General features: G+C 44.9%; 1 protein-coding gene across 3 annotated transcripts; it reads left to right on the forward strand.

Moving 5' to 3' along the window:
• The first annotated feature begins 19,805 nt into the window (after window positions 1-19,805).
• On the forward strand, window positions 19,806-22,415 carry LOC136512712 (probable anion transporter 2, chloroplastic). Of its 3 annotated transcripts, none has more exons than XM_066506697.1 (2): window positions 19,806-20,917; window positions 21,017-22,415. In XM_066506697.1, the coding sequence occupies exons 1-2, from the start codon at window positions 20,453-20,455 to the stop codon at window positions 21,374-21,376; spliced, it is 825 nt and encodes a 274-aa protein (XP_066362794.1). In that variant the 5' UTR covers window positions 19,806-20,452; the 3' UTR covers window positions 21,377-22,415. The 3 variants fall into 3 exon arrangements, with proteins under 3 accessions (XP_066362794.1, XP_066362795.1, XP_066362796.1); XM_066506698.1 differs by having other exon boundaries at window positions 19,821-20,917; window positions 21,454-22,413; XM_066506699.1 differs by having other exon boundaries at window positions 19,824-20,917; window positions 21,607-22,412.
• Window positions 22,416-27,645: the final 5,230 nt, after the last annotated feature.

Genomic DNA, 27,645 nt, shown 5'->3' on the forward strand with positions numbered 1-27,645 from the left:
GACTGTCTTCTTGCACATCTCGTCCTTGCAAAGCTTCCATGCGAGTCCTCCATGCCCGTCGGTTCCTATCCAAAGGTGGAAAGAACCGCATGGGGGTTCGGGAAATGGGCTCCTCATAGATCTGGCAGAGGTACCACAAGGCTTTGCGGGCCACAACCTGGTAGGTGTCGATGAAGCGAAACCCGATCGTGGTCACACTCTAGGCTTTAGTGATGTCGGGGAACTCTTCACTCTTCTCGATGTAGACGGTAACCTCACACCGCTCGGTGCCATGCTCCTCATACTCACGGCCCTCATACTCAGGGCGATCATTGACTTCGAGCTTTTGCAGGGTGGCATGCAGGATTCTAGGAAAACCCTCAACGTTCATGCAGTAGGTACTAACCCAGGCTCCTGCCATCTTTGGCGGTGGTTGCAAGGAAGGCTGAGCAAGAAGCTGGCTCAAAGGAAAAGCTAAGCAAGCTAAAGTGCACCGAGTGGTGGTACCAATGGCTAAGTCAGGCTCTACTTATAAAGGCGGAGCGCTCAGTGGTCCTGGCGTGGTTCACCAGGGTTCCCGCGCAAGATCACTACGACGAATCGACCAAATTCCACGCGTTCGAGACAAGCGACGTGCGATGCCATTACTGACTAATACGATTGCAGGGCAAGGGTCCGATAAGAGTGTAGAAAAGGGGTACAGAGAGACGTGGGTCACGACCAGCGTGAACGAAGGGCAAACGCTGAACATGAAGCCATAGTACAGGCCTAACTCTAGAATAGGAACGAGTCAGACGTGCACAATGCGACGCGCATGACACCTATGGATGGCGTATCTACCAGCAATACGAGTGCTATAATGCACAAACGGGGTATGCATGAATGCACGTCCTATATGTCCTTCCAATGTTGCCACATATAGGGCAACCGTTCTCAGAATTTTGGCACATCGTTCTCTCCCTGTAACTAGCCGATACTATCGGACTATGCTCGAGTCAGTGTACCTACAGAAACTTGGTTAAGTCTACCTAAGTCAGCAGAGTGTCATCTATCCTGGATACATAACCATAGTAATAGGACTACTTATATAACTTTGCATATAAATGTCCTAACTTTTTACGACAATGGGTTGTCAAAATTTTAGTTTAGAAAAGGTTATTGAAGCTTTATTTCCTCATTTATGCTCTGATACCACCTGTGGTAGAACCGCCTAATCTAATGCCTCACTGAAGTGCTAGTCTTCCATTAGACACTAAGCACTCAAGGGAGAATACTAAATTACTTGGTTCCATCGGACACACCCTAGGGGAGAACCCGAAAATCTACATTTTTGCCATTAGGATCACAAACGAGAGAATAAAGCTTACATCATTTGTAACCATTTCTTACATCACTTTTAATACAACATCAGAGTGTAATATTTATTATTATAACAGTGGAATGAATTCATATTATCAGAGTTACAGACAATTTAATTGAACAGCAGAATAGAAACATGTGAACAGAGTTACAGCGAAAATAAACATCTATTAATGACATGATGAAGTATTGATATCTAGACTACGACAATAGATTATGAAACTTTCATTTATAAAAGTATTTGATGAGAGTTATAAATAACATCTACGATCGCAGCGTAAAGGAATCCTCGCTGAGCCCACTAGGAGGAATCCACACACAAGAGTCAGCTTTAGCATCCACCTATCACCTGCAACTGGGGGAATAAAACCCTGAGTACTCAATTGTACTCAGCAAGACTTACTCGACAGGAGAAAAGAAAAGACTCCAAGGATATGCAAGGCTATCTGGCTTGTGGGTTGCATTTGCAGGAAGAATTACTAAGTGTGCGTCCTTATATTCGATTCTTTATTAATAGCCACATTGGTTCATTAACTAACCATTCTATGTAAGCATCTATGCTACTTTCAAGCAGGTGGTAAGCAATTAGATTTCCTTTGTCCATCTTCCATCCTTCATCTTTCAGTTCTTACTACGATGCTAAACCGTAGACAAGTCGTACCAGATAGCCCAGCGATTCGCGAATCAATGCCCCTAGCTGGGTACCCCGAAAACACACGCCCCGCTTGTACCCCGGGCACAAGCAAGACCAACCCATCACTCTCCTGTCCTGGGTGTCTAGGTCCCTGTCCAAACTGGGACTCCAAGCCCTCGCCCCTGAGTCCCGGACTCAGTGTGGTGCAAGGACCTCCTCCACCAAAAGAAACCCTAACAGTCGGTCCGGAAAGAGCCGGATCCACGACAAGAGAGCAACAAGTCTTCCAAGCGCCCATACACAAGTATGTGCTCGGGATAATAAGTCTGTGACCTGCCTAGAGTCATATGCAACGATCGGTCCTTAACCGACCCGATAGGGAAAAATGGTGTAACCAAGCTATGACCCGCCTCCGCGGCGACATAACTTCTTACACCCACCAATACCCAAACCATATCCCTGCCCGGTCACCATTTTCCTTTCCACCATTTTATATATTCCAAGTGATAATCATATAGTAACATATTTCCTATATCTCACGAGTGACAGGCAATCACTCGACTTCTACCGGAGTCCTATAGCATAGCAATTCACACGATCATGTCATGCTAGTAAGACTCATAGGATAAAGATATATATGCAAGTGGTTTCATTCAACTCCTTGAAACTTAATGCACAAATATAATTTAAACTGTAGAAAAATAGGGGTTATGCCCCGGGGCTTGCCTGGGTAAGATATATATTAAAAAGTTAGCATCAGCATCTTCAGATCATCCACCATCAGCTGGATAACAAGCCCATTGCATCATCTCCTAGAGAGAATACCAGTACACCATCTTCGGATTCCTAATCATCCTTCAATTGATCCGTTGATCCATCATTGTACCTATATGATATGCATGCGATGCAATGCAAAGATGTAATTAATCAACTGCAACCGGGATCCGTAAAATACGATTTACGCCTCTCAAGTTAACGAGCTAGTTCTAACGACGATCGTACTTAGGCTACATATACACGTGGTCGGATAAGGCATTATTTCCCAACAATAATTTTAGTTATATAAACCAAGGTGTTTCTTTATTTTATTCTATCAATTTAATCTTTATTCACAATAGGACATTATTATCTATTCAGCAAACTAGTTATTCTGAAGCTACCAAAACTTACAGGGAGCAACGAATATTGCTAGGAACCTACTGTAAAGATTTCAGATCCAATACTACTACCAATTTATTCACGGAAGTCCCTACAAATTTATATTTTACAATATTAAGTACCTTAAGTTAATTATATAGCTTCCAAGAATATTATCCAACTATGTAAACAAACTATACTAATAGGTAGATCATGATTTTAGGGGACTAACAAAACTGGTTTCGCTATTTTTGGACTCCTATGCTATTTTATATTGCTTTTACAACTTTAATTCCAAAACTAATTTAACAAATGCTTTGGAAAACTAAGAGGACCAGTGGGCTGGCAGCTCGGACGAGCAGGCAACGGCCCAGGCGGATGGGTGTGCGGCAGCCCAGAGGCAGGCAGACCGCAGCCTAGCAATGCAGGCGGTGGCCCAGCAGGCGGCAATGGTCGGTCGGCCCAGCTGCAGGCAGCCAACAGCCCACGCGCGGCGGTCCAGGCGCGCAGTCACGGCAGACCGGCCCAGCGAGCTGTCCCAACACGGTTTGGGCACGGTGGCGACGACATAATTGTGAAACGACCCCTACGCTTATCTCTAATCAATCCTAGGTCCATAGTACTGTTCAATGAGTCATGTATTTTGCAAAAAGGACCCCGTATAATTCTTTGACTTGGATTCTCACCCCTCACCTTCCTTCCCATTTCCAGAAGCGAAACGCAGGGAGCAGAGGAGCGCTGGGACGGACGCGGCCGACCCAAATCCCGACCACCGGCACAGCATGGCTCCTAGCAAGCGCTGCGGAGAGGGCGAGCCGAAAGTGGAGCAAGGAGCCGCGCGGGCACGGCGCACGGAAGGGCGGCTGGTAGGGCAGCTGTGCCGCTACAGGGCGCGGTGACCGACAAAGGTAGCCCAGCGGCAGCGAACCAGCCACGGCCATGCGGGCAGCAGCACGCGCGGGCAAGGGACGTTCGGCCGAGCAGACACGACGCTGTGGCCGTCACGGCCATAGGTGCACGCGTACGTGAGGAGATGGAAGATGGCGGCACAGGTGGAGGCAAGGTGCTGTGGGACAAGGGCGCGGGCGGTCGGATGTGGCACGGCAGTCCAGTGGTGGCCGAGGAGCGGGGAGGTGCTTTGCGAATGACGGTAGGGGCACTTCACCGACTCGGATGATGGCGGGACACCGGCGCGTGGGGAGGAAGATGAAACGAGGTCGAGCCGCGCGCTGGCAGGAGGGCTCCACAGCTCCGGGCGGGCCAGCGTAGCCATGGCTGGGCACTGCGGAAGGGCAGCGCCATGGCTAGCACGCGCGCGGTGCACCTAGAGTGGCGCGGGGAAGGCGCGGACCAGTGCAGAGCTGAGACGACAGGGGAGCTGCGGCTCTAGTAACGCAGCGGGCTACGCGGACTCGGTGGTGGCGCGGTCCGGTCGGGTACCCAGCGCTGATGGGGAGTGGGGAAGGGAGGGCGGTGCGCCTGCTCGCGAAGGATGGCAGGGGGAGAAACGGCTCAACGGCGGCACTTTGGAGTAGCGAGCGGTGAGGTACGACCGACGCAGGAGTGAGGCGCGGCTGTGCCCGTGCGCAGAGCGCATGTATGCGAGGAGCAGCGCTGTGGCCGAGGGTATTCAGGTGCGGCCACGAGGGAGGAAGAAGGGGCAGAGCCAAGGTGACAGTCCAGCGCGGCGCGGGGTGCTACGGGGCATGCTGTACTAGCGTGGACCGATGGCCAGGCAGCGGCGCTGTGATCGGGGGTGGGCAGAAAAGGAGATGGGAGTTCTGAGAGAAGCTGTGGGGCTTGCTCCTAGTTTAATGCACTGGCTGGTGAACATGAGGAGCAGAGCTGAATCAAGTACCGCAGCGTGAAAAGCAGCAGCTGCAGCGTTTGGCCAACTCTCATTAAGGCTTCGCAGAGAAAAGGACAGCGTGAGACAAGGCATGCTGGCACGGCAGCCGCAATAGAAAAAGAAGGAAAACAGCGTGAAGACTTGGCTCGGCTTGCCTGTGCTGAAAAGTGCATTGATTGCTGCTGCTCCCATTAAAATATTTGGACAAGATCAAACAAGCAAAGTCGAGCACGATGAGACAAGTAAAGCAGAGCACTGAGGTGGAGTGCCAGCGCGCAAGCACATGTGTGGGCACGAACATTGTAGGCTCGCCGTTCCTCAGACGCGATATCTCATCAGAGTCAGTAGTAGCTTGGCTTAGCGTGGCTGATGGGAGTGGACTTTGGGTTAAAAAATGAAGCTCTAGACGTGGCGACCATTACCGCACCAGGTAAGCTAGCACGATTTGCTGAGACACTATTTTTGCACGAACTCTCCAATTCTTTGGTGCTTCAGTTCAAGCCAAGACACGGGCTATAAATTTGCTGAGACAGAGAGGGAGAGGCAGCAGGAACACAGCGTAGACCAAGACGACTCAACTTGGTAGGATGCGAAGACAGACAACGGCGCTGCGACAAAGGCAATAACGCGACGAGACAACGGAGGCAGACTGTGGTACAGCTCTGTTGGCGATATCTAACAAGCCCGCGTACACGGCGACGTGGTCCGACAACGCGACGCGGATGTGAATAGCGAATTGTTTATAAAAATGGTTTTTCACGCTTAAACAAATAAACAAGCCATTCGCCCTTTTATTTGCTATAAGACATACATAAGTCAAATTTTAAAATCCGAGAAAAATTGTTTTAGAAATTTTCTTAGGCCTAAATCGTGGTGCTAAACAAGCTCGTAACACCAGGGGTGTTACAGGAGGAACCCACATCCCAACAAGTGGGAGCGCGGGAAACTCCAGCGAGCCGAAGCGAGTTGTATCGCTTGAGCCCGCCATGGCGAAGATGGCAAAAAGGTGGGCCATCCGATGATCAAAAGCATGAACGTACGGTGTCTTCCTCACGGACGACGCCAACGTCGGTACAGAAAGTGACCAACACATAAATATTTGTAGTTTTGCCGTACATTGTGATCGGATGTGGCCTAGCACTCAATGACACAGGGTTTATACTGCTTCAGGCAACGTGCCCTACGTCCAGTTTAAGTTGGTTGATGACTTTATTCCTGAGCCTAGGTGCTCGAAGTTTGCTGTGGGGTTACAAACGAGAGGAAGAAAGATGGGGGTGCAAGAGGTCCGGTCGAACTCCGAACCGAAGGGCCGAGAGTGACGGGAGCTCCTACGTGCGCTAAGTATTCGAGCGTGCGCTCTGTGTAGCTTTAGAGTGTCTAAAGCTAGCAGAGGGTTAATCGATCGTTGGTTGTTCATATCGTCTGAGAGTTCCTGGTGTTGTGTTATCCGTCCCTATTGAGAGAGAGTGCATCCCCTTTTATAGATGAAGGGGACGGCCTTACAAGAGAGAGGGAGAGAGAGAGAGAGTGTACATCTACCAAGTCTTGTTGCCCACGCCGTCGGGTACAAGATGATTGTAGGTGTCCACAACACTATTTATGCCAGACGTATGTGGGAGGATTTACCACATTCACCATGTATGGCAAATAACGACGCCCACAACATTGTTGATGCCCAGAGGCATGTGGGGGGTTTTACCGTGTTCACCTGGTACAAGAATTGATGGCGCCCACAACTCTGTAGGGCAAACGTCGGCGCCACACCACTGCTTGGGTTCTGACATGCCTAGAAGGTTGTAGGGCACACTTCTGACATGTCCTATTGGTACTGTCTTGCTAGTGTACAGGGTACGATCCTTGGTTTCACGGTTGACTTGAGCGCCTGCCTTACTTGCTCCATCTGTTTTATGGATCCTCACCGAGTGGGCGTCCCTGATCGGTTGGTCCCAGTTGGCTCCGACTGCGCCAGTCGGAGAAGAGTTGTAAGCAGAGGTTCGGTGCATCCTCGGTCGGAGACACGGGTCGGAGTCGGAAGCGGCGTTTGGCTAGGACTTTCGGTAGGAGAAGCGGGCCGAAGTCGAAAGCGAGCGTTGTTCCTCCTCGGCCAGGCCTTCCGGTTGGAGAGGCGGGCCAGAGTCGAAAGCGAGCATTGTTCCTCCTGGCTAGGCCTTTCGGTAGGAGATTGGGTCGCCCTTCTGGCCTATCGTTAGGTATTTGGGCCGACCCAGGAGATGCGCGTCGTTCGCAACGTCGTCTGCTGGGCCAATCTTTTGCTAGGAAGCAGGTCTATGAGAGACCTTAGGTTTATGAACCCGACACTTGTTCTAATAATAGTCTAATAGAGCCTGTTGCTGGTTGCATGATATGTGTAGTCTATCTATATAGCAGTGAGCTCTTCGTTATTACCATATGATCCACTTTTCTCTCATAAAGTTTTTTTTGTTCTTACGCATATAAGCTGGTTGCAATAAACTTATAATCCACTTCTCTTCTCTCTCCTCTTCTCTTTCCTTTATCTCAGTTTTCAACCCACGTATAACATGTTATTACACTTGCTCTCGTAGAGAGTGAATAGAACAAAACTTAGGGTGTGTTTGGTTGAGCTGTGGCTGTGGGAAAAAGCTGCTGTGGGCTGTGAGCTGTGGGAAAGCTGCTGTGGACTGTGAGCTGTAGAAAAGCTGAAAGCTGTTTGGTTAAACAAGTATAAAATATACCTTCTATCTTTATCTCTCTTGAAACAACTATAGAAGAGCTTTTTATTCCACCAATTTCGAAAAGCAGAAAGCCAAAAGCCAAAAGCAAGATCAAACCAGCTTTAAAAAATGTACTATGGAAAAGCACCTGCTTCTGAAAAAGCAGCCTCCAAAAGTAGCCCCTTTAGTTGGGCTTTTGGCTTTTGGGGCCAAAATCCAAAGCCAAAAGCCCAACCAAACGGACCCTTAATCGGGTGAGATTCATATGTAAAAAAAGTCCTTTTTACCTATTCAAACTATTCTCATGATCTGATTTTTCTTCTCAAACTCTAAAACTAAACATCGTACCTCATTGACTCTTAAAGCCGTTGAAACTACCTTTCTACCTAAGTTAAAAGTGCTTTTCAAGGCTGTTTCATCGTTTTTATAGTTTTTTTATAAATATCTAATAAGGTTTTTAAACCATAGAAATGTTTATAAGCTTGTAAAACTTTGAAACAATCCTATAGATATAGATTGGGACATGACAAACCCTAATAAAATATTCAGAGCTTGTGAAAATATCTCTAGAAACTTTTAAAAATTATATTTATCTCTAAAAAATAGAGAAAAATATATAGAGGAAAATCTGAAAAATTTCCCAAAACATTCTACTCATTATATAAATGAGTTTTTGGAACTCAATAGCAAAAACATGAGATGCGACCAACAAGAATGCAACACATATTTAATATTGGATGCATTCATCGTGGTTGCATCTCATGTTTTTGTTCCGGAAAGTTTTCAACATCTATTAGAAATTTTAGGAACTTTTCATATTTTTTGGATATTTTTTCCATCTTCACGACTTCACACATAGCTAAATATATTTTTTGGAAGATTTTAGAGATACTTCAAGGTAAGTATAGTTTTTTTGGAAACTTTTACATATAACAAGCTCTAAATATTTTAATCGGGTTTGCCATATTCTATATATCTCTAGGATTTTTCTAAAAAAATTTAAGTGCTCAAATTTTTCTCTATATTGCTGTGAGAGAAAAACATTGTTCTTCTTGAATTTTTTTAAGCTATAAAGTGATAAAATTGCCTTGAAAACCACCTCTAACTGGTGGAAGGAGTTACCAGTTTTAAAAGTTGAAGGCGTAAGATAACCGGTTTTAGAGTTTGAAAAGCAAATTAGACAGCAATTATATATAGTTCAGCATAGGTAAAGAGAAGTGGCAGCAGGGGCAGCTTGCCAAGCCCAGGGCCCAGTGCCTCGGCTCTGACGCTCGCTGTCAAGTCCCTCGCATTCATGGCGCTTGACTGCCCCGAGCGAGCGAGGCCTGGTTTAGATGAGTGTTAGGAATCAGTATTTGATATTGTAGTATTTTCGTTTGTACTTGATAATTATTATTTAATTATAGTCTAATTAGGTTTAAAAGATTCGTCTCGTAATTTTCAATTAAACTGTGTAATTAGTTATTTTTTTATCTATATTTAATACTCCATACATATATTCAAAGATTTGATATGATGGAGAGAGAATGAAAAAACTTGAATCTAAACAAGGCCCGAGCTTGTCTGCTTGTCATCTCATCTCCGGTCGGACTCTCGCAACCTGTTCGTCTATGCTGAAATTTATGTCACACTAAAGCTTATATTAAAATATTATGAAAGCAAATACTATTTTGCAGTTGAAAAATAGCTCAAGCTAATAGAATATCGGACTCCCGCTGCTGGAGTCTAGGGGCTTGTTCAGATTGGGTTAGAAATTAGTATTTGACATTGTAGTATTTTCGTTTGTATTTGATAATTATTGTTTAATTATGGTTTAACTAGGCTTAAAAGATTCATCTCGTAATTTACAATCAAACTGTGTAATTAGTTATTTTTTTATCTACATTTAATACTCCATACATGTGTCAAAGATTTGATATGATGAAAAAAGAGTGAAAAAACTTACAATCTAAGCAAGTCCTAGTAGAGCTTAAAATGCGTCTGAGAGTGCGATGTAACTTCTCGTCTTCTCCTGTCAGTGCATGGAGCCACCCCTGTCCTTCACAAATGAGGCTTTATTTAGTTCCTTCGTGATGTTTATATGGAGTATTAAATATAAACTTAAAAAAATAATTAATTACACAGATGGCGACTAATTTAAGAGATAATTTTTTAAACCTAATTAATCCATAATTTGATAATGTGGTGCTACAATAAACATATGCTAATGATAAATTAATTAGACTTAATAAATTTATCTTGCGGATTACTAAAAACTTCTATAATTTGTTTTATTATTACTATCCGAATACTTTCGAGTGACACCCGGATGTAACACTCAATTTGACGCGCCTATATTTAAACGTGCCCCTCGGAGTGAAGTCGAGATGCTGACTGGGGCTCGAAATGCGTCTGATCTGAGTACGAGGGAGGTGATGTCTCGTGGAGTTTACGGTTACCCAACTGACTAGGGCATGAGTTGGCCACTCATCGGTACAGGTGACAATACGTGCATGCAGATGCAGTGCCCGGAGTCGTAGACACCACGCATCAGGCCATCACGCATTGCCTGGTCGATCGGTCTCAGGGCTTTTACATGGACGGTGCACGCTCCCAACCTGGCTGTATGGTCCCGTGGCCGTAAGCTGAAATCCGTGAAAGAAATGCACGGAGGGCGCTGCGCTGCAGTGTTTCTCCTTTTCAGCCCAAGCCGTGCCAATTGCCAAGGAGGCCAAGGATTGGACGGAGTGTAGGGCACTCCCGTTTTCCGTTTTTTGGCTCCTCCCGTTTTCCGTTTTTTGGCTCCATGCATGGAGACACGGAGTACATGTGCTTGGAACGCATGCATGCATGGGCAGCTCCTGCAATGACAGCCAGATGATAGTACTGCTGCTTCAGCGCAGCTCCTGCAATGTCCTTCGTCTGAAACAATTGAAGCCTGAAAAGACTTGTGTCGTGTTTACTGCTGCGGAAATGTACCAAAGAGCAAGGGGTGTTTGGTTTCCGGACTAAATTTTAGTCCATGTCATATCGGATGTTCGGATGTTATTTAGGAGAACTAAATATGAATTAATTATAAAACTAATTACACAGATGGAGACTAATTTACAAGATGAATTTATTAAGCCTAATTAATCCGCTATTAGCATATATTTACTGTAGCACCACATTGTCAAATCATGGACTAATTAGACTTAAAAAATTCGTCTCGCAAATTAGCCACAATTTGTGCAATTAGTTATTTTTTTCGTCTATATTTAATACTTCATGCATGTGTCAAACATCCGATGGGACAGGGACTAAAATTTTCCTGTAGGAACCAAACACCCCCTAATTAGCCCCTCGTACAGTTCCACTAAGCTCGGTATTAATTCTTCGCCGATGTGGATCAGGATGTTCGGCCGGCAGATATGTCATCAGGTTCATCTATCTATCGATCTGTACATGAGTGAGTTTAAGGATACATAATACTCCCTCCACCAAAAAAAGTAAGACACTAAGATTTATAGGACATATTAGTAACCAAGCAAAATAACATGGATAACTCTCAAAAGTAGCCAACAATAATGTAACAGTGATACAATGTCAAATAGTGTTACAGCGTCTTTCTTGTGTAACAAATTTTGTAGATGCTATAAAATCTTACTTTGTGAGGTAGATAGTGTATATCAAGCTTGTTGCCGACCTGATCTGCGTACCTGCCTAATCCAAAGGTGCATCAGTGGAACACGATCTTCATCATAGCCACACGCACACGCTTGGATCATGACCGATTGGCTTGCCACACGATAGAGAAAACCAAATGACCTACTGCTGATAGACTATTTCAGGGCCAACGTTGCCCTGGTTGAAGTTGACGCCTGCACGATCGAGGGGGAGCACAAATTCCTCCGGCCAGCCGTTTCCTTGCCTTGTCTCTTTCGTGCCTGGATGCATGCATGATGCATGTAAAATCGAAATGACAGGTTGATTATTTTTTTGAAAGGAAATGACAGATTGATCATGGCTCGGCTCAATCCAGGCAGCCTAATTCACGAACGCTCACCCGATGGAACCGGCGAACAATATTCCGACAACTACAGTTCTGTTTTTTTGGGGAAAAAAATAAATTTCCACCTTTTCCCCTATTGGATATCTACGGGTGAGCGTAGTACTCCTCTCCTCCACGGACGTCATTGTGACTAAAGCTAAGAAAAAACACAATATTTATTTCAAAATACTATAACTTTTGAATGGTGTATTCATTTTTTAATTTCGTCTGCACCGGTATATTCTATGCGACGAGACGAATAAAACTAAACCCCACTTGCATATGTTTCGAAGAATTTTTTTAGTAGCAAATTTATGTGTACTAACTTATAATATATAGCTTATAGTATATGACTTATAGCATATCACTTGTAACGTATAACTTATGCGAAAAGCTTAGAAACTAAAGAGTTATGAAACACAACTTATCTAGAAAAAGTTATTAAACACAAAGGAGCGAATTAAATTATAACTTGTGCCAAAACTTGTAAACACAAAAGTTATTAACACATAAAAGAACAAATTAACTTATAATTTATACCAAAACTTAGAAATATAAAAGTTATAAAACACAATTTATGTACAAAAGTTATCAAACATATTTTGTGTACATAAGCTATTCTATACAACTTGTGTACATAAGTTATCCAATACAATGTGCATAAGTTGTAAGTTATAAGTTAATATATAAAATTGCTACTAGAAAAAAAAATCAAAATATATGTAAGTGGGGTTTAGTTTTGTCCACCTCGTCGCGTAGAACACACAGGTGTAGACCGAATTAAAAACAGATACATCGTTCAGAAGTTATAACATTTTAAAATAAATATTTTCCTTTTTTTAGCGTGACATTAGCTGCCATAAAAAAGCGCGCCGGGTGAGAGAGCTGTTCACTACATCCGGATTAAGTGAACGGTCGCTCGAATGGAATTGGGCGGGAGTCCTGCGAGCTCAGCTCCATGTTGTTAGGCCACCTTTTTTCTCTCATCAAAACGAAATTCCAAATAAAAAATGTTAGGCCACCTCTTCTCTCCTCCTATTGCTGCAGGTGGCCGCACTACGACAATTGGCAGGATTCCCTTTGAAGCCACGCAAGGTTCACTTCATCAACGACATATCAATCACCAATGATTTTCTTCTTCTTCTTTTTGAAAAAAAGTAGAATGTTTCCCCTGCTTTCTTTCGAAGAAACAAGCCCACACAAACGTTTGCAGTGGCGGAGGCCGGAATAAAGTTAAGGTATGGCGAAGTCCGTAGCATAAAGTGATAAAGAATAGATAACAAAGTAAGATTTAAACTAATGTAGTCTAATACACCATATGTAAAAGTTTTCTGATTGCAAGTAGTATATTTTTGTAAAACAATATGGTTTTTCATTTTAATATTATCCTCGCTATTTTCTTTCAAGTCCATCTTTACTTAATCATGCTTACTATTTCCTAAATTAACTAACTAATTAAACAAACAGAACAAATGGATATTAACATGTATTGGTGTTCCGAGCTGTAGTGATTTGGACTGGAAAAATGGGTGACATCTCTGCATCACAGCAGAACAGCACGGTTGCCGGCTGGCTCGTGGCTCCAGCAATTAGTGTCATGGCTCAGTGGCTCACCGGACTACTACAATGGCGTTGCAAAGAGCATTGCAAAGTGGCTCACCAGACGACTACAATGGCATTGCAAGGGTCGAAGCAACTTGGAGCAATTGTGCAAAATAGCACACTAGATGGGCTGGCTAATGGCCGAAACACTTGGCCCAAATAACTATTTGCTGAGCCTAATATCTATTTATATGCATCTTCTTCCTCCTGTGAATAGCTCTCAGCAACGTTGTTTATCCTCGCGGACACTAGACAATGACGGACGTTTGACCACTTGTGATTCCAAGGGATATCCATGCCCCAATCATAGTATGACAAGAGCCTACCTCGCCCTACCGGAAGCTCTGCCACTGACCATGACTTCAAATGGTAGTGGGAGCATGGATGGTTTTAGATCTAGGTGGTTTAGGGTATCAACACTGAACAAGTATATGTGAACATGGTCAGACAAGTACATACCGCAAATGTGCCCCGCTAAACAATTTATAGCCTCTGAAGAACAACTATTGGTCTCTGATTTTCCATGCACATCATGTCATTGCACGTGTATGGGCACAACTTCATAAACTTATCAACACCGAGGATCAAGTGTCCATGAGAATCAACTCCACGAACTAGGCATTGCAGTGGTGGAGCCAGAAATATGATTTTTTTAGGGACCAACTGTGCATTTTTTTGAAAAAATAGTTGAATTTGATTTTTTTTCTATGAAAATCCCTTTAGTTAGCCCCCCCCCCCCCCCTCCCCTCCCTCCCTCCGCCATTGTGGCCTTGTTAGCTTGCCATTCCTCATCCCGGTCATTATAGGCAGCTAGGACTTCGTCAGTCGCTTCCTTGACAGCTGCTACGAAACGGCACATAGGGTTCTCGGAGTGGTTCACTAGATGCAGCACTACCCTCGCTTGATGTACCTCCGTAATTCGTGGGCAATCATCTCTCTCTTGGCTACCGTCATCCTACGCATCGCCACACTCCTGCAAACAATCTACATAATTGTCCCATTCTACACCCAAAAGAACTAGCAGTTAAGTGTATATCTTCATTATCTTTCAAGCACAAATTGCCATCACCTCCAACAAGAAGCAGGCTTCCGTGAGAATCATCTTCACGAACTAGGCCTTGCAGTGGTGGAGCAAGAAATATGAATTTCAAGAGATGGAGCTCGCCATGGTGCAAGGAGCCTAGCGGTACAATTTGTGCCATGCAGGCATCCCTGACAGTAATCTTCTTGATAAATTCTAGCACTCGATAGATATACTGTTGCTTCCAATGAGCTATATCTAATGAGTGATTGGTTCCCTTGAGCATGTTTTCCATGTCCACCATCCAACTCCCACAACTATCGTTCACCTTGGCTCTCATGGCCACTGATAGCTCCAACATTGTTGCGAACACTGCTCCACCACTGTCTTCTCCTCTACAATCTCCACCACCGACTACGAGCTGCTACCAATAGTCTTGCTCTCGGCTATCTTCTCCGTCTCCATCAACACCACAAAGCTACCTTTGTCCCTCCTAACACAAGCTAAGAGGAGAACAAAGATTCATGCAACATGGTGGGTAGGAGAGAAAAGCGTTTTTTTTCTTTTCTGGTATATTAGGGCCCACATAAATTGCTTTTCTTTTAGAGGAACAAAGATTGCTATATGTTGGACCATTTTACACCAAGATATAGCACAAGCTACAAAAACATACATTAAAGTTGCCCAAATGACCTAGATGAGGAATGGCAAGCTGGAGGGTGGGATGAGGAATGTCGAGCTGGAGTGGTAAGACGTAGTAAGAACCTTCAAATGATGTCAGCAAATTAAAAACTAGTGTATTTACTTTAGAGTAAAGTGCATCTCCGGTCCTTAAACTTGTTCCGGTGTGTCACCCTGCCCCCAATCGCAAAATGCAGATTTAGGTACCTAATCACTGTTCGGGTCCCATCTCCATCCAATCAGGCGTAGACGTGCATACCTTGCTGACGTGTCTTTGCCACCATGGGCGATAAGTGGCACTGTTGAGGGAGGTGTGATGATTTTTTTTCTTTGGAAAACCTCCTAGTTCTCTTTGAACTAAAGTAGTCTAACACATCATGTAAAAGTTTTCTGATTGCAAGTTGTACATTTTTGCAAAACAATATGGTTTTTCATTTTAATATTATCCTTGCTATTTTCTTTCAAGTTCATCTTTACTTAATCATGCTTACTATTTCCTAAATTAACTAACTAATTAAACAAATAGAACAAATGAACAAATAGTCCGAGCTATAGTGATTTGGATTGAAAAAAAATGGATGAACTATCTGCATCACGGCTGAACAGCACGGCTGGCTCGTGGCTCCAACCATTCGTGTCATGGCTCAGTGGTTCACCGGACTACTACAACGGCATTGCAAGGGTCGAACCAACTTGGAGCAGTTGTGCAGAATAGCACACCGGATGGGCTGGTTAATGGCCAAAACACTCAGCCTATATAACTGTTTGTTGAGCCCAATATCTATTATAGTATTATATGCGTCTTCTTCCTCCTGTGAATAGCTCTCAAGCGACCTTGTTTATCCTCACGGACACTAGACAACGACGGACGTCCAACCACGGGTGATTCCTAGGGATATCCATGCCCCCAATCGAGGTATATATGGCAAGCGCCATACCTCGCCAAAACTGTTGAGGTCCAGATTATTCACTACCTGTTCGAAACGAAAAATGGTTGGTTTATAATAAAGCCTCTTCTAAACTCTCAACAGTTGTTGCATCTACCAAGATGGAGTTTTGAGCTATTGTCATCCCACTTGAGTCTTCTGATCCTTCCACCTTTCCTGCCATGAGATCCTCAAATGTTCGCGTGCCTTTTCTTCCAGCCCGCTGACCACTCCCTCCAGAAGTCTCCATTCATGTAGCTTGTACGGTAGGTGTCATCTTCCTATCATCTTTGCCGCCATCTTTAGGATCATCCTACTATCCTTCCAACATTCTCCTTGTGAACAAATGACATTATGTGATTTCCACAAACTCCAAAGGATAGCCGAAGTGCACAAATTCTTTGTAAGAGCACTTTTACCACATATCCAGAATCGAGCAACTAATTTAAAATCAGAACCAATATTGCATTGTAAGATTTGAGCTACCATGTTCCATATTGACAGCAATACAACAATCACAAAAACAGATGGCTAATGGATTCATTTTCACTGCAAAGCAAACAAGACATATCATCTACCGGTCTTCTTTTATCTAATTTATCTCTGGTGAGAAGTTTGTTACTACTTACTCTGCCGTTGGAGCCTGCAGCGCGTGTTTTAGTTAACACGCCAGTGCAAGTGGGTCACTGATCAGTCTTAGTTCTGAAATGCGAAATTCTAACCCGATCCAGGCAAAGCAGCCCAGACAGCTTAGGTTGGAGCCTGCTGAGGGCACCAGGCAGTCCAGCACCAGATGACCATCTGGGCTTTCAGCTCAGAGTCCTCCGAATTATCTGGGCTGTCCTAGAAAAATGGCCAGCCCAGGCAAGTGTTCTCGATACACTTCAACGTGTCAATTTTTCAGCACGCCGTATCGCCGCCGGCTCAGTTCGTCACACAAAAAAGAAAAGATGTGTTTCGGTACCAAAGACACATACAATCTAGTTCTTCTGTCACTATTGAAAAGAAAAATGATTCAGATTGTTCTGCCCTTTCAAATTATCCACCGCAGCTGGACTCTACGAAACATTTTTAATTTGATCAGTGCAACGCACGGGTCTGTGGAACCAAACAGAGCACAAGCCGAAGAAATGTAGGCAAGATTGGATTGCACACTTAAGGTGACCGGTGGCCGTCAACTTCGGTAGTTAAGTCCAAATCACATCCACTCTTCAGGGTCTCATACAACTTTGGACGTAGAAGCGCCAAGTTACGCAACATCAGCCAGTCTACTCGCGTAATTCGCAAAAAAAAAAAAGAAAGAAAAAGAAAAATCAACCTTTTTAATAATAATAATAATAGAAAATGATCCGGCTTCACTCTCAAATACTCTTGGTTGACGTTATTACAAGTGGCAATAACCGAGTGAAGAGTTATACAATATTATGATAAATAACTGAATACTCTTGGTTGAAGTTTGTTATATAATTCTCAAATTCTTCTCAAGACATATCATCTAACGCTCACAATCACTTCTCAGGGGAAGGGGCAATAACCGAGTGAGAATTATACTTAGTGAAAGATGAATGCATCCTGACCAACCATCAAGACCTGTTATATAATACTCAAAACTCTACACAGCATACAGGGGATATGAATTCCCTCTTATTTTCTTCAACTAACCAAATAAGGGGTTGGAACTATGTATCAAATCTCCATCTTAATTGCTTCCATCAACTCTTATCACTCATTTCCATACTCATTCACATAGTTGCCAAAATTAGTGGTGGGGAGCCACTGCCCGGCCACCCTGGGCGGCCAACCAGGCTCGTGGGCAAAGTTCAAATGAAAATTTTCTTTGAATCAAAGAGGAACATTGTAATTTGCTAGCTAAATATTTTTATATAAAGAGGATTGTTTGGGCTCTTAAAAGCTTCTAGCTCCGCTGGAAGACAGTGGCGGAGCTTGGACATAAAAGCAGGAGGGGCCAACACAATGATAATAATAGTCACTTACTAGTATATCACATAAGCATACTGCTTTTACTATGGAGTTTGCGCAAACATAGGGGAGGGGCATGGTCCACATTTTCCCTAATGAAGTCCTACCTCTACCGGAAGAGTTGAACTCCAGCGTTCAACCACTCATGCATGAAAAGTTCACACAACAATCCAGGTGCTTGTCACTGCAGTGAAGATGCCGTTACCGCCGATGAAAAGGACGACAACACCAGATCAGTGTGTTGACACAAAGATCGGACACAATTTTGGCTATCAACCCAGGGGCTTGTCGAAATTCAAGGAAGCCATTGCTATGAAGCTTGATGTTGCTGCCATTGAACCTTGATGTCGTCAGTTCCACAAGTCCCGTTGTTGGCGCTTCCTCGTCGGATTCCACCACTGGAGCATACCTCATTTGGATACCACGGCATGCTTTTGAGAGTTTGGGGTGGCTACGTCCATGGAAAGCAGTGACCTCAAGCGAGCAAGAATAGGTGGTGTAGAGATGGAGCAGTGAGGAGCAAGGGGCAGTTGAGTGGTAAGGAGCAATGAGCAGTAGCGCAGAGAGACAGGCGTGCGATGCGGAGGGGTGATCACTCGTCAAGGTGAACACAATGGCAACATGAAGAGGAAAAATTAATTGGGAGATGATTTTTTTTTATTTCTAGATAGACGGGATGCATTTTTAGGACCTCTCTCATCATTAAAATTGCCAAAAAAATTGTAGCAACTAAAGCCCACATATTTTAGCCCCACTTATATGGACCAGTTGATCAATTCGCAAAAAAACCAGTTAATCCATACACATTGCCTTCGTCCTAAGGGCGTGCCCAACACGACACGTTGGCCACGTCGGAGCCAACAGTCCAAATCACCGTGATTGATAGCCCCTCAGACTGTCACATGTTCTCGCAGAGGCAGCGGTATCCTCATTTGACAAAAGTTCAAGGCACTAGCTAGAGGATGCATTGTGGGGGAAGAATCACTCTGTTGTGATATCAATAGGATAGAAAAGTAGTGTGCACACGAACAAAGAAAGATCTGACTCGTGGGGGCAGCCTCCGTTGAGAGGACAATAGCCTTAAATCATCAAAGTCTACATAGACCCTGTTCGCTTCGCTGAAAAAAGAAGCGCTTCGCTGAAAAAAGAAGCTGAAACATAGTTCCGGCTGATTTGTTGTGAGAGAAAAATACTGTTTCGGCTGAAAAAACAAGCTGAAAGGTACGGATTATAAGACAAGCGAACAGGGCCATAGAGGTAGGGCTAACATATTCGTCTACCCGTGTTAGGATTGACTAAGATCCAAACCCAAAATAGGTCTCCAAAAGAATACATGTAGGCTCTAATAGAATACATTTTAGGTGTCCTGAGAGATATAAGTATCCTCTCTCCTGGAAATCCATTTACATAAATAATTTTTTTTTGGTCTTGTCGTTGGAGAAGACAAAAAAATAAATATTGAGCCATTTGCCTGTAGCACTACCAAATATAGAATGAGTCTTGTATTTAGGACACCGGTTGCTAGAGACCGTCTAAAGCTACAGAAAAAGGCTTGACATATATATAAAAACATAAATGAATTTTATATTTGCCATCAGATGAAATACAGTGGTCAGTGCGAATGTACTAGAGGAGACAAGGACGGGCGAGTGGCGACGACGACGAGGCCGGTTCAGGAAAACGGGGGTTGGTGTGTACTAGTACGTGCAGGAGAAACGTCCGGTTCATTTGGCTTATAAGCCGTAATTTTTTAATTAATAAATAATATTTTTTTCTTACAACAAATCAGTCAACAGTATTTTCAATCATAACTTATCAGCCAAGCGATTAAAGAAAAAAATACTCGATACAATACCTAGCTGCCCCAACGGTCTAGATAGGTTTCGGGCGCGAGCATAGCTGCACTTGTGTCACGCCGTGTTGGCGCCACCAAACTAATGACTGGTGATCAGGATGGTCATGGCCGTCGACGTCCGCTGGGGTCCGAGCGCGTCAAGCCATCGTCTGGCTTTCGCCGTGGGCGGGTAGGTGGCGAATCTGGCGAGCCGTGGTAGGTGTGGTTCCCGCCGGACCGGTCGCCGGCACGGCGCCCCCGCAATCCTTGACCCTTCCCTCCCGGAGTCCTTCCGGCCCTGCAACCACAACACCAGCCCGACACCGCTAACAACACTACTGCCATTTTGCCAGAACCAACCAAACGGCTCCTAGCCGATCTAAAGCCACGTGACTGCCAAAGTGCCAAACCGGCCACTCTCTCCCTGTGCTTGTCGTCTCCTTCTCCTCCCTCGCTCCGATCTGCCTGCTGCCACAGTGCCACCTCCGCCCTCAGCTCGACCCCGTCGTGGCCTCGTCAGTCGTCCCCCGCGAGGTCCTAATTTAACCCACCAACCAACCCAACCGCCGATCAACCGCGCCCGCGCACGCCGCTCGCTCGCCCCCGCACTGCCATGGGCCTGGCTCGCCGCGAGACACTCTCGTCAATCCTCCTCTGAGAAGCAGAGCTAGCCAGCCCCTGCTTGCTTGCCGTGTGTCGGGCTCGGCTTCTCCCACGCGCGGGGTTGTTGGATCAAGCTTGACCAACCATGGCGTCGGTCAGGTCGTGCGTGCCCGTGAAGTCCGCAGTGAGCCCGGTCAGGTACAGATCCACGAGGCCCGGGGCGGCGGCCGGCTCGGGAACGCTGCGCGTACGTTCCTCGTCCCTGGCGCTCGGCGGCGACGGTGGCTGCGCCAGCAGCAGCGGGAGGGGCGGCGGCGGTCTCGGCTTGCTCGGCGGCGATGGACCGAGGATCATCAGGCGGGGCGGCGGGCGGGAGGTCCTCGCCATGTGCAGCGCGAGCTTCGACGGGGTCCGCCCCGCCGCCGGCGCCGGCGCCGCCGTGGCCAGCGCCGTTCAGCCCGTGCCGGCGTTCCCCGAGCGCGCCAAGGTGGTGGCGCTGGTGGCGGCCATCATGCTGCTCTGCAACGCCGACCGGGTCGTCATGTCCGTCGCCGTCGTGCCGCTCGCCGCGCAGTACGGATGGTCCAGCTCCTTCGTCGGCATCGTCCAGGTGGATCACCTACCACAGCCTTCTCTCCTCTCCCTCTTTCATCTATGTGCGTCGGCGAGGAAAAGTAGAAGTAAAGCAAAGACCCTTTTTTTTCGCAAGAAATTAAGCAACACATTTGCTGCCCTGTTGCTGAACAACAAAATGTGTTGTTTCGAACGACCTGTTCATGGCCATGGCTCAACAAAGTCAACCCTGCATCGTCACGTTAACGCCAGACGCCATGAGAAAACGACTGAACCCATACATTTTGGAAGCATGCGGAACTGCAGTGATGGGAGACGGCCGGTCTGGCAGCTTCATACTACAGTCTTGCGCTTGTCGTGTGCCACGCAGAGCAGCTCCAAGTCACCAAAACGTCACCAGAACACGATAAATTTGAGAATGGGAACTGATGTTTGCCTTTGCTGCTTATCACGGGAGATAACAATATATATTTTGCTTGTACTCCCTCTATCCTAGATTACAGGACGTTTTGACTTTTTTTTAATACATAGTTTTTGCTATGCTTGTTACTCTTGGATGTTGCCACCTCATAGACAGCTTGGTGGTGGTCTCCGTTGAAGCCCGCAAGAAGCTTATGCGGTGCTCCGAAGAAGAACTTTGTGAGGGGCATTGTGCTCGCCCCGTAGGAGCTGCGAAGAGCAACTCTAGTTGAGCGTGTCATTGAGCTACCCTCACTTTTGGGGTAGGTTCTTGCGGTGCCCGACGTGCGGGCTTGGCGGATGATGCCAATTAGCGGCCGAACCACCAAGTGAGCGGTCGACACAACGGGGACGCAGCGTGTTGGCAAGCACGTGAACCTCGGGAGAAAATCACCGTGTCAACATTGTTCTTCCCGTTGGTTTGCACTCCCTTTACACAAGCTTGTAATTATTTTTATATACATTGTGCTTGTGTAGTTGCTCTTATAATTAGTTAGCTTGTGTAGCTCCCTAGTTACCTTCTTGTTTGTGTAGCATAGAAGTAGCTCCCTTGCGTGGCTAATTTGGTTTGTGTAACATTGTTAGTCACATTGCTTAGTTTGTGTAGCTAAGTACCTATGCTCTCTAATTTGGCATTGGTTGCTTTGTTATAGAGCATTGCTAGTAAGCTTAGTTGGCTTTGTGCTTTTGCTTACTAGCATGTGTAGGAGCTCCCTCGTTGCTTGAAATACTAGTGACATAGGTTTGTGTGACCTTGCTCCTAGAATTGGATATGTGATCTCTAGCTAGCTCGGCACCTTTGTTGCCTAACTAGGATCTTTATAAGGTGCTTGTGAACTTTAAAAGAGGAGTGTAGTCTTGGCTAGACCGAATTGTTTTAATTCCGCATTTATTTAGGTTAACCGACGTAATTAAATTTAGTAACGACTATTCACCCTCTCTAGTCGTCATCTCAACCTTACACATGTCTTTGCCACCATGGGCGATAAGTGGCACTGTCGAGGGAGGTGTCAATGATTTTTTTTCTTTGGAAAACCTCCTAGTTCTCTTTGAACTAACACATCATGTAAAAGTTTTCTGATTGCAAGTTGTACATTTTTGCAAAACAATATGGTTTTTCATTTTAATATTATCCTTGCTATTTTCTTTCAAGTTCATCTTTACTTAATCATGCTTACTATTTCCTAAATTAACTAACTAATTAAACAAATAGAACAAATGAACAAATAGTCCGAGCTGTAGTGATTTGGATTGAAAAAAATGGATGAACTATCTGCATCACGGCAGAACAGCACGGCTGGCTCGTGGCTCCAGCAATTCGTGTCATGGCTCAGTGGCTCACCGGACTACTACAACGGCATTGCAAGGGTCGAACCAACTTGGAGCAGTCGTGTAGAATAGCACACCGGATGGGCTGGCTAATGGCCGAAACACTCAGCCTAAATAACTGTTTGTTGAGCCCAATATCTATTATATGCACTTTCTTCCTCCGGTGAATAGCTCTCAAGCGACGCTGTTTATCCTCACGGACACTAGACAACGACGGACGTCCAACCACGGGTGATTCCAAGGGATATCCATGCCCCCAATCGAGGTATATATGGCAAGCGCCATACCTTGCCAAAACTGTTGAGGTCCAGATTATTCACTACCTGTTCGAAACGAAAAATGGTTGGTTTCTAATAAAGCATCTTCTAAACTCTCAACAGTTGTTGCATCTACCAAGATGGAGTTTTGAGCTATTGTCATCCCACTTGAGTCTTCTGATCCTTCCACCTTTCCTGCCATGAGATCCTCAAATGTTCGCGTGCCTTTTCTTCCAGCCCGCTGACCACTCCCTCCAGAAGTCTCCATTCATGTAGCTTGTACGGTAGGTGTCATCTTCCTATCATCTTTGCCGCCATCTTTAGGATCATCCTCACATCCTTCCAACATTCTCCTTGTGAACAAATGACATTATGTGATTTCCACAAACTCCAAAGGATAGCCAAAGTGCACAAATTCTTTGTAAGAGCACTTTTACCACATAACCAGAATCGAGCAACTAATTTAAAATCAGAACCAATATTGCATTGTAAGATTTGAGCTACCATGTTCCATATTGACAGCAATACAACAATCACAAAAACAGATGGCTAATGGATTCATTTTCACTGCAAAGCAAACAAGACATATCATCTACCGGTCATCTTTTATCTAATTTATCTCTGGTGAGAAGTTTGTTACTACTTACTCTGCCGTTGGAGCCTGCAGCGCGTGTTTTAGTTAACACGCCAGTGCAAGTGGGTCACTGATCAGTCTTAGTTCTGAAATGCGAAATTCTAACCCGATCCAGGCAAAGCAGCCCAGACAGCTTAGGTTGGAGCCTGCTGAGGGCACCAGGCAGTCCAGCACCAGATGACCATCTGGGCTTTCAGCTCAGAGTCCTCCGAATTATCTGGGCTGTCCTGGAGAAATGGCCAGCCCAGGCAAGTGTTCTCGATACAGTTCAACGTGTCAATTTTTCAGCACGCCGTATCGCCGCCGGCTCAGTTCGTCACACAAAAAAGAAAAGATGTGTTTCGGTACCAAAGACAGATACAATCTAGTTCTTCTGTCACTATTGAAAAGAAAAATGATTCAGATTGTTCTGCCCTTTCAAATTATCCACCGCAACTGGACTCTACGAAACATTTTTAATTTGATCAGTGCAACGCACGGGTCTGTGGACCCAAACAGAGCACAAGCCGAAGAAATGTAGGCAAGATTGGATTGCACACTTAGGGCCCGTTCGGTTACCGTAGAAACAGCCCAGAAATTAATCCCACTCATGAAGTATATACAATTTTAACTAGCATTCCGGCCAAGATTTTTTCCAGGTGATCATTCCTGGTGTAACGAACGGGCCCGGCCGGTGGCCGTCAACTTCGGTAGTTAAGTCCAAATCACATCCACTCTTCAGGGTCCCATACAACTTTGGACGTAGAAGAGCCAAGTTACAACATCAGCCAGTCTACTCGCGTAATTCGCAAAAAAAAATCAACCTTTTTAATAATAATAATAGAAAATGATCCGTCTTCACTCTCAAATACTCTTGGTTGACGTTATTACAAGTGGCAATAACCGAGTGAAAGAGTTATACAATATTATGATAAATAACTGAATATTCTTGGTTGAAGTTTGTTATATAATTCTCAAATTCTTCTCAAGACATATCATCTAACTCTCACAATCACTTCTCAGGGGAAGGGGCAATAACCGAGTGAGAATTATACTCTTAGTGAAAGATGAATGCATCCTGACCATCCATCAAGACCTGTTATATAATACTCAAAACTCTACACATCATACGGGCGATATGAATTCCCTCTTATTTTCTTCAACTAACCAAATAAGGGGTTGGAACTATATATCAAATCCCCATCTTAATTGCTTCCATCAACTCTTATCACTCATTTCCATACTCATTCACATAGTTGCCAAAATTAGTGGTGGGGAGCCGCTGCCCGGCCACCCTGGGCGGCCAACATTGTAATTTGCTAGCTAAATATTTTTATATAAAGAGGATTGTTTGGGCTCTTAAAAGCTTCTAGCTCCGCTACTGCATCGGAAGACAGTGGCGGAGCTTGGACATAAAAGCAGGAGGGGCCAACACAATGATAATAATAGTCACTTACTAGTATATCACATAAGCATACTACTTTTACTATGGAGTTTGCGCAAACATAGGGGAGGGGCAGTGGCGGATCCAAAGGGGGGGCTGGGGGGGCTCCAGCCCCCCCTAATTTCTTGATTTCAATGCTAATTACTGTAGCAAAAGCTTGATTTCACCGTTAAATCTTCGTGCAAATCAACATCTCTGTTGTTTTAGCCCCCCCTTATCCCGCATCCCACATCCGCCACTGGGGAGGGGCATGGTCCACATTTTCCCTAATGAAGTCCTACCTCTACCGGAAGAGTTGAACTCCAGCGTTCAACCACTCATGCATGAAAAGTTCACACAACAATCCAGGTGCTTGTCACTGCAGTGAAGATGCCGTTACCGCCGATGAAAAGGACGACAACACCAGATCAGTGTGTTGACACAAAGATCGGACACAGTTTTGGCTATCAACCCAGGGGCTTGTCGAAATTCAAGGAAGCCGTTGCCGTGAAGCTTGATGTTGCTGCCATTGAACCTTGATGTCGCCGGTTCCACAAGTCCCGTTGTTGGCGCTTCCTCGTCGGATTCCATCACTGGAGCATACCTCATTTGGATACCACGGCATGCTTTTGAGAGTTTGGGGTGGCTGCGTCCATGAAGAGCAGTGACCTCAAGCGAGCAAGAATAGGTGGTGTAGAGATGGAGCAGTGAGGAGCAAGGGGCAGTTGAGTGGTAAGGAGCAAAGTAGTGCAGAGAGACAGGCATGCGATGCGGAGGGGTGATCACTCGTCAAGGTGAACACAATGGCAACATGAAGAGGAAAAATTAATTGGGAGATGATTTTTTTATTTCTAGATAGACGGGATGCATTTTTAGGACCTCTCTCATCATTAAAATTGCCAAAAAAAATTGTAGCAACTAAAGCCCACATATTTTAGCCCCACTTATATGGACCAGTTGATCAATTCTTAAAAAAGACCAGTTAATCCATACGCATTGCCTTCATCCTAAGGGTGTGCCCAACACGACACGTTGACGTGCTGCCCTAGAGGCCACGTCGGAGCCAACAGTCCAAATCACCGTGATTGATAGCCCCGCAGACTGTCACGCCCTGTTTAGTTCGTTCAAACTCATGAAAAGTGCACTATGCAAAAATAAGATTCTCCGTCACATTAAACTTACGGTACATGCATGGAGTACTAAATGTAGACGAAATCAAAAACTAATTGCACAGTTTGCTTTAACTTTGCGAGACGAATCTTTTGAGCCTAATTAGTCAACGTTTAGACAATAATTCACAAATACAAACGAAATGCTACAGTATGAAATCTTCACTTTGCAAAGTTGCCCAACTAAACACCCCCCACGTGTTCTCGCAGAGGCAACGGTATCCTCAGGGCGCGTTTAGTTGGCATTTTTTTTGTTTTGGCTACTGTAGCACTTTCGTTTGTATTTGGTAATTAGTGTCTAATTATGAAATAATTAGGTTCGAAAGTTTCGTCTCGCGATTTCTCGCCAAACTGTGTAATTAGTTTTATTTTTCGTGTACATTTAGTACTCCATACATGTACCGCAAAATTCGATGTGATACTTTGGGGTGAAAATTTTTGGAATCTAAACAGGGCCTCATTTGACAAAAGTTCAAGGCACTAGCTAGAGGAAGCATTGTGGGGGAAGAATCACTCTGTTGTGACATCAATAGGATAGAAAAGTAGCATGCACAAAAAGTAGCATGCACACGAACAAAGAAAGATCTGACTTGTGGGGCAGCCTCCGTTGAGAGGATAATAGCCTTAGGCTGTTCACACCGGGCAGCGCTAAAGCTGCCGGTACGCTACTGGTAGCGTGCGCGTGGTGTGCACCGCGCGCCTGTAAACGGCCCGGTAGCGTACCGGCTGCACAGCGGACCGCCACAGATGGCGCGCGGGAGCAGCCCGCTAAAACACTGTAGCACAATGTAGCAATGAGAGAGAGAGTTGTGGAGAGAGAGAAAGAGGGAGGGAGGGGAATAAAATATGGAGTAGTTGGTATAGAGTATGTGATAGAGATAACACGGGTGCGGAAGAAATAAGTATAGAGTAGAGAATCTTAATGACTAGGATAGAATATTCCTTTTTAGAGATGAAAGTAGAGGTCGACGAGTGCGGATAGCCTTAAATCATCAAAGTCTGCACAGAGGTGGGGCTAACATATTCGACCGTTAGGCTTGTCCTAACAGGAGACCTATAAGGAGACTTAAATCTAAAATGAGTCTCTAATATAATATTTATAGCCTCCAATAGAGTATCTATATAGAAGACCAATTTTAGGTGTTATGAGAGGTATAACCTAAATTTGAGTATCCTCTCTCTCCTGGAGATCTATTTACAGAAAATGTTCTCTTTTGGGTTTTGTTATTGGAGAAGACAAAAAAATATTAAACCCTTTATCTGTAGCGCTACTTAAATATAGAATGGGTCTTATATTTTGGATAACGGTCGTCGGAGGCGGTCTAAAGCTAAAAAAAAGCTTGACATATATATAAAAACATAAATGAATTTTATATTTGCCATCAGATGAAATACAGTGGTCAGTGCGAATGTACTGGAGGAGACAAGGACGGGCGAGTGGCGACGACGACGAGGCCGGTTCAGGAAAACGGGGGTTGGTGTGTACTAGTACGTGCCGAGAGAAACGTCCGGGTT

The sequence above is a fragment of the Miscanthus floridulus genome, chromosome 16, assembly GCF_019320115.1.
Source record: "Miscanthus floridulus cultivar M001 chromosome 16, ASM1932011v1, whole genome shotgun sequence".
Taxonomy (NCBI): Eukaryota; Viridiplantae; Streptophyta; class Magnoliopsida; order Poales; family Poaceae; genus Miscanthus; species Miscanthus floridulus.

Coding starts and splice junctions, on each gene's coding strand:
- LOC136512712 (XM_066506697.1), top strand. CDS start 20,453: ATGGCGTCGGTCAGGTCGTGCGTGCCCGTGAAGTCCGCAGTGAGCCCG. Junction 20,918..21,016: donor CCTTCGTCGGCATCGTCCAG/GTGGATCACCTA, acceptor TTTTTTCGCAAG/AAATTAAGCAACACATTTGC.